Here is an 8,436-nt window from a genome sequence, read left to right as displayed (position 1 = left end):
TTTGTTTTTTTTTTTTTTTTTTTTTTTTTTTTTTTTTGAATGAATGAATGAATGTTGGTCCCCCTGCATTTGGAGCATAGATGTTCAAGATTTAAAGTTCATCTTGGTAGATTCTTCCATTGATGAGTATGGGAGTGTTCTTCTTTATCTTTGTCATAACTTTTGGCCAAACATCAATTTTATTCAATGTTAGAATGGCTACTACAACTCTTTTCTTGGACCTTTTTTTTTTTTTTGGAAAAATTTTTCCCAACCATTTTTCCTGAGGTAGTTTCTCTCTTTGTTGCTGAGATGTGTTTCCTGTGAGCACAAAATGCTGGGTCCTGTTTGAGTATCCAGTCTGTTAGTCTATGTCTTTTTATAGGGGAATTGAGTCCATTGCTATTAAGAGATATTAAAAATAGTGATTGTTGCTTCCTGTTATTTTTTGTTGTTAGAGGTTGAATTATGTTTGTGTGGCTATCTTCTTTTGGGTTTAAGCAATCCAATTATTAAAAAAAAAGAAACTAGACTAGCACTGTATTTGGTTCATACTTTGTGGGTATTGTTGCTGTTGTTGCTAAAATGTGGGAGCAGTATGGGTGTGCTGTGGAGGGAAGAGTATCCCTTCTTTTGATATTCTTGTCTGTGTTTTGTGTGTGTGTGTGTGTGTGTGTGTGTGTGTGTGTGTGTGTGTGCATGTTTTCTTTAGTGTGATTACTATCTTTCCCTGTATTGTTCCTAGCAACTTCAGTAGAGCTTCATTTGTAGATAAATGATGCTTAAATTTGATTTTAGCATAGAATGTCTTATTTTTCACCACCAATTGTGATTGGTATATTGCATTCTAGAGTAGTGCCTGTGATTTTTGTCCAATCTATTTTAGATCCTCTTCTTGGGCCCTTCTGTATTTTAAAGTCTTCATTGATTAATGGAGAGTAAACTTAATAGGTCTGTCTTTATAACTTACTTTGTCTTTTTCACTTGTCATTTTTTTTCCTTTCTTTTTTTTAATTGGATATTCTCCATATTTACATTTCAAGTGTTATCTCCTTTTCTGCCAACTCCATCCCCCACCCTCTCCCATTGCCTCCATGAAGGTGCTCTATCTCCCAGCCTTCCTCTTCCACCTCAGCACCTTGGCATTCCCCTGCATGAGAAAAATGAATCTTCCATGGATCAAAGTCCTCTCCTCTAATCAATGCCAGAGAATGATATCCTCTGCTGCATATGCACTTGGAGCCATTGGTCTTTCCATAAGAACTCATTGGGTGGTGTTTTTGTCCCTGGGAGCTGTGGTAGGTTTGGTTAGTTAATAGTTTTGTTCTTCCCATGGGGTTGTAGACCCTTTCAGCTCCTTTATTAGGGTCCCTGTATTCAGTAAAATGGCTAGCTGCAAGCAACCTCCTCTGTATCAGTATGACTCTGGCAGAGCCTCTAAGGAGGCATCCCTATCAGGATCCTGCCAGTAAGCACTACTTGGCATCAACAATAGTGCCTGGGTTAGTGGCTGAAAATGGGATGAATCCCCAGGTGAGGCAGTCTTTGGATGATCTATTCTCCAATCCCTGATCCTCTATTTGTCCCATTATTTCTTCCCATGAGTGTTTTGTTCTCCCTTCTAAGAAAGACTGGGACATCAACCTTATGTCCTTTTTTCTCTTTGAGCTTCATTATTTCCATAAATTGTGTCTTGGTTATTTCAAGCTTTTGGAGCTAGTATCTGCTTATCAGTGAGTACATACCATGAGTGTTCTTTTGTAACTGGATTAACTCACTCAGGATTATAGCTTCAAGTTGCATACATTTGTCTAGGAATTTCATGAATTTGTTGTTTTTAATAGCTGAATAGAAGTATATTGTGTAAATGTTCCACAATATCTGTATCTATTCCTCTGTTGAAGGACATTTGTTTTCCTTCCAGCTCTGTGTACCATAAATAAGGCTGCTGTAAACATAGTAGAATATGTGTTCTTGTTATATGTTGGAGCTTCTGTTGGGTATATGCACAAGAGTGGTATAGCTGGGTCCTCAAGTAGTACTATGTTCAATTTTCTGAGAAACCACCAGACTGATTTCCATCTGCTGTCAACTGAGTTTTTGATCGTACCCATTCTGACTGGTGTGAGGTGGAATCTCAGGGTTGTTTTGATTTGCATTTCCCTGATGACAAGAAATGTCCCTTGTCATCATTAATAGTCTTTTTGTGCTATATGTCTAGTGTTTTGATTACCATGAACTGAGGGGCTTTTCTATCTTGCCCAATTATTTGGTGTTCTATACCTTTTTCGGTGATGCTTGTCTCTGAGGTTCCTGTTCTAGTTCTTAAATTATATTTTCTAATTTCCCTTGGTTTTGTGGTTTTTTATTGGTTCAATTTCTAGTTTTGCATCCTGAACAATTCCTTCACTTCCTTCCACTGCTTTTCATAGATTTCTTTAAGGGATATATTCATTTCTTTTTTAAAGGTACTCTCTCATATACATAAAAGCTGTTTTAATCACTTTGTCATGGGCTTGATCTGTATCAAAAATTTCAGAGCATTTGGTGGTAGGGTTGCGGTCTCTAGTAGAGACATATTGTCCTGGTTGTTATTATTTGGCCATATCACCCAGAAGATACCAAATCTTGGCAACACATTATTTTTTTATTTTTTATCACTATGTACATCTCAAGTATCTCTGACCCTTTTAGCAAATTATATATATATATATATATATATATATATATATATATATATATATATATATATATATATATGGCCTGTGTTGTTTTATATCAATATTAACCAAATGTTACTGGTTTCATTTCTTCCATATTTTGATTTCACCAAATTCCATATTTAATATTCCTGAAATTCTTTTGACTTGTCAATATCTTTCTCTGTGATTGATGGAATAACTTGAGAGTGAGCTGTTTATTTAATTACTTTATTCTGGAAAATTACTGGGTTTTGGCCATATTGAACAAGCACAAGGCCATGGCTAGAGGTTTGTGGTTGTTATCTGTGCATAGCTTGATATATTATATTTCCTCTTTTCCTGAAAACATGTGTGATGTCTAACAATTGTCTATACTTAGTTTTGCCTTTTGTCTATCCATTTACAAATAACATTAAATCTACAGCCCATGTAGGTAGCATTTTCTTCCTGGTTATCAAATCTTTACTGTTGAAAGAGATTATTTGGATGTCAGGTCATCCTGCCTCCCTCTCAACATGCACTTCCTGCCAGCTCTTACACTTTCAGTTTTGTTATTCTGTAAACCCAATTTTGATATTAAGCCTAACATTTATTAGTTGTTCTAGTTGTGGTTCCCATTGGATTGATTAAAATGACCAATGCTGATATTGTTGTAACTGAAATCTCAAAAGTAAATCTCATGCACATGAGTGAGTATTAAATTCACACAACTATCTATACAGAGATAACACCTCATCCCTGAAAACTTTAATGTCCTTCTGACATCCTTACTGGGGTATTGGGTAAGAACTATGTTGAACATACCATACCTTAGCACATCAATCTCCTATGTACATTTAATTTAATTTTGGTGGTGGTATTTTTGTTTTGTTTTGTTTTTTTCACTCACACTACTCAATGTAAACTCATAATTCACATATCTTACATTTAATTTTCTTTCTTGGAATCCTATTGTAGAAACTGAATTCCACTTTGAGTGTTTTTTATTCACAAAACCACTGGCATAGATTACTACCTTACATGTGAGATTTCAAAATATAACTCTAAAATATATCCAAACATGGACTTTTATTCTGAAGCACTGAAGAATGGCCCAGAAAAAAAGTGAGTGTGATAACCATTATCATTTGAAGATTTTCCCCACTGAAGATAATCACAACTTCAAGGAAAAGACAGCCAAGGTAGCATGAGAATGCAGATGAGGGTAGGGACGACTCTGATCACAATTTTTTTTCTAAAACTTTCTTCTTCACAATCTCATGGTCAGACTTACAAGCTTGACTCTTCAGGGAAAGTATTTTGGTTTGTCTTTCTTTGTTCTTGGAAACTCAGGAACCTGTTTATTCCAGCACAAAATCCCATTCTTAGTACCTGATATAGAATGCCACAAATTATTCTAGGCCAGGGCTGGAAAAAATTATGTAGTCTACAATTTCAGAGGGGCAGGAGTCAAGAAATATGAAAAAAAAAAGTTTGTATTGCTCTCAATATTAGCTAGACAAGCATTTTGTTTGTTTGTTTGTTTGTTTGTTTGTTTGTTTTCTTCCCAGAAGTTAGTGGTTAATGCAGAAGCCTATAGTTGATCAAAGCACATGGGTCATCTCTACCAATCTCAATCTTAAAATCCACAGAAAACTTCACAGAAGCCAAGTCGGAAAGAATGTATGAGCTTGCAGATGGAGAAAATCACTGTGAAATGCTTACCTCTAAATATAGCATGTCTATTTCACAAGTAATTTGGTTACCTTTAAAAGATCAGGCTAGTCCACAGTCCAGCATGAATAAGAGAAAATGAACCACTGTGACCCCAAGCCAGTCAGAGGAGCTACTAATATGTGGTGGTTCTTAAAGAACATAACATAAAAATGGAAAAGGTAGCTATATAATTAAAGGATCAAAGGGCTATATAATTAAAGGATCAAAGGGTATATGTAGCATTTTGGTGACAGAAAGGAGAAAAACTATATTATAATACCCAAAAATAAATGATAATTTAAAATATTTTTAAATATATAAATTTGTGCAGAAGATAAAGTGGGGGCACTCTGTAAACTGAGAAATAGTAGTGGGTAGATATAATCAATATACATATAATAAATTATGAAAATTTTTAAATATAAGAAAATTTTGTTAGAAATTTACAGATTAATCATGGATGTATTGCCTACTGTTCACTACAAACTCTGGAATTAGGCCATGGCCAGGGGTAAAGACCACAAATCAAAAGTTTTATGAATCTACAAATTCCATTCATTCTTAAATTTTTTAAAAATATATTTATTATATATTAGTATACTGTAGCTATCTTCAGACACACCAGAAGAAGGCATCAGGTCTCATTTCAGATGGTTGTTTGCTGGGATTTGAACTCAGAACCTCTGGAAGAGCAGTCAGTGCTCTTAACCACTGAGCCATCTCTCCAGCCTGGCCCATCTTTATATATCTCCCTTTCTATAATATTTCTAGGAATTTTAGTCTTTTCTTGCTACTTATCATTCAATAAGATAAAATTATTTATTGGGTTTATCTCAAGATAACAGTATTAAATCAAGTACAGCCTGAAGGATTGAAGTCTGTATTATCCAGGTTTCTTATACTACAACAAATAGCTAATAATTAACTAATAAAAAAACATTATATCTGACACAGAGGTTTACAAGTCTCAGTCACTGGTGGGTTGAGTATATCTATATGGTTTATTTCTACACCTCATGGTAGGATGTGTGGTTGAACAAAGTCACTAACCTCCTGGCCAAAAAAGAATGATAAACAAAGTTCTGAGTTACTATTATCTTTTATGACATACCTTAAGTAAAGGAGTTACTGCAAATAGGTTCAATTTCTAAGATTTCCAGCATTTTCCAAGGGCACTAAAATAGACAATAAGCTTTTGGAAATGACATGAGATTTGGGAGAAAATTAATATCTAATCTGAGCCAGGGGTGCTTGCCTTTAATCTCAGTACTTTGGAGGCAGAAACAAAAGGATCTCTGTGTTCAAGGTCAGCCTGTTCTACACAATGAGTTCCAGGACATTCAGGACTTTTACATAAAGATCCCTGTCTGAAGAAACCCAACAACAACAAATAAAGATCCTGTCTATTAAAGGCTTAACATCAAAATTATGTTTAGCAATTTTTATTTTCCATGTATAATGGAATTAGATTACCCATATTTATTGAAAAGCTTGTCACATGCTTGCACTGTCATCAATGTTTATTTCAATCAAAATCTTCCCTTTAATTTTATATTAAAGAGATATTAATTACTAAATTAAGTCTTTCTAAGTAACAGATAAATCTAAGAAAATGTGTTTTTACCAAATTGTCTCTTCAGAGCACCCTTAATCTCTTTATTTCTGAGGCTATAAATGAGGGGGTTCAGCATGGGGACCACCACCATGTAGAACACAGACACTACCTTGTTCTGGTCTGTAGAGTAGCTGGACTTGGGCATCACATAAATGAATGTGATGGTTCCATAGAACAGAGTGACTGCAGTGAGGTGGGAGGTGCAGGTAGAGAAAGCCTTGTGGCGGCCCTCAGTGGACTTCATCTTCAAGATTGTGATGAGGATGTAAATGTAGGAGACAGCTATGACAAACACTGTCACCACAATGATGGAGCCAGCTGTGAATGAGGGAACAACTGCAGAAACACTGATATCAGAACAAGATAGTTTTACTAATGGGGCAAAATCACAGAAAAAGTGATTGACTCTATTTGGTCCACAAAAGAGAAGAGAAAAGAAAGAAAGTGTGAAGGAGGAAGCATTAAGAAAGCCCCCTACATAAGATCCTACAAGTAGCTGAACACAAACTTGTGTGGACATTTTGTTTGAATAAAGCAGTGGGCTACAGATTGCTATAAACCGATCATAAGCCATGGCAGCCAGAAGGAAGCATTCAACTGTCCCAAAGAAAACAGCTGAGCCAAGCTGGATGCCACATCCAAGATAGGAGATAGTGTTTCTTTCCACCAGAAAGTTGACAAGCATGTTGGGTGTGACAGAAGATGAATAGCCTATGTCAGCAAAGGCCAAATGACTCAAAAAAAAGTACATGGGGTGATGGAGCTGGGAGGAGACTCTAATGAGAAGGATGGTACTGAGGTTCCCAGACACTGTCACCAGGTAGATGAACAGGATGATGGTGAAGAGGACGACTCTAAGAATTGGGTCATCTGTTAATCCCAATAAGATGAACTCTGTCATCACTGAGGTGTGGTTTCTATTATCCAGGAAAGCCATGGAAGAGTGTAGGTGAGGCTGGATCAAGTCTAGAGATAGTACACAAAGGATTTATAAATGGATAGTTTCATTAGTACACAGATAATGCAAATATATTTAAATATGTCCAAGCCTCCATACATATTTGCCTTCTGGAATGAGTCTACATTTTAAATTAATTAGCAATACACCAAAAACCATTTTCTCATGTTATATGCCTCTTTCTTTTTGTATTATCTTGTTTAACCAATTATACTGTAAACTAAAATATAAAAATATAATATAGATAAAAATAACAAAAATTAATCCTAGTAATATCAGGGAACATGAAGGCATAATTTTATATGAAAGATTTTATAGCAGCTAACATTTTACATCTTAACCTAACAAGTATATATATCTAAGAATAATCTAAGAAAAAAATCTAAAAAATATGCATAGGTACACATAGATAATTTTTTAAATTACAATGCTTGTCACATCATTCATAAAATATTATGTACATCAGAATTTTAATAACATTGGAAGAGATTGTTTAACTTGCATTTAGTTTATATAACATCCAGTAAAATTAGAATTAGGAGCAGAAGCTATCTGAAACCAATTACTTACCAGTTACATAATATATTTAAATAATAATAATATTAGACTCATATAAACCAAAAATTATTGAAATGGCTTTGATTAAAAAATTTAAAGAAATATTGTATAATAGTTTCCTAAATAAATGAATGTGGTATACAAACACCAAATAAACAGGAAGTTTAATTTATCAATAAAATTATCTATTTTAAATTTTTAAATATTTTCTGTGTTTAAATAAAAATCTTGTTTTACCAAATAATTTGATATATCTATGGAATTACCATGAAATCCTAACACATACTTAACCTATAGCCAAAACACATTTATTTTGAGAACATAAATACTTTTCTCAGATTATACATAAAAACAATTCAGCCAAATTCATTGTGAAAAGCCAAAGTCCTACCTGAAATGAGAACTCATTCCTCCTTCAGTGTAAAGTCCATGTTGTGGGGCTATATTGTCATATTTTAGTTTTTGTTTCCTTTGGGGATCAATCTCTGAAGGGACTAAATATTCAAATGTAAATTCTGAAGTTATCATGTAGCTTTATTATTTCTTCTGATGGTTACTGGGTGATTCAATTCACAGGCTGGAATAACTAAGCTCCCAAGATTCTATCAATTCTCAAGAGGTCAATTTATTATTTTGTTTTGTATAGGTACTCATGAATAGTGCTATAAGATTTGTTCACTATTTACTACATCATCATATAACAAATTTTCTAAGAACAATTATTTCTAAGTTTACTGTGATATTTGTAACAAATGAGCAATGCTTAACATCAACTATAAAAGCTAAAACTACTTTTATTCATTGTATTATCAATAAATATTTTAATAACCACCTTTAGCATATACCATCCAGTATACCAAGAGAACATAAAATGCAACTTTATATAAAATTTAAATTTTAAGTAACAAATATTTTGGCATTTCTATCAT

The 8,436-nt window shown here is 34.0% G+C and overlaps 1 protein-coding gene across 1 annotated transcript; it reads right to left on the bottom strand.

Annotated features, from left to right (window-relative positions):
* Positions 1–5,980: 5,980 nt before the first annotated feature.
* LOC308417180 (olfactory receptor 5P76) lies at positions 5,981–6,928 on the bottom strand (the record flags this gene model as incomplete). The annotated part of the gene is made up of 1 exon (XM_080912336.1): positions 5,981–6,928. The coding sequence occupies one exon, from the start codon at positions 6,926–6,928 to the stop codon at positions 5,981–5,983; it is 948 nt and encodes a 315-aa protein (XP_080768462.1).
* Positions 6,929–8,436: the final 1,508 nt, after the last annotated feature.

The sequence above is a fragment of the Micromys minutus genome, assembly GCF_963924665.1.
Source record: "Micromys minutus genome assembly, chromosome: 2".
NCBI lineage: Eukaryota > Metazoa > Chordata > Mammalia > Rodentia > Muridae > Micromys > Micromys minutus.
Note: the sequence above shows the minus strand (reverse complement) of the source record. Positions and strands in the feature narration are given on the sequence as shown.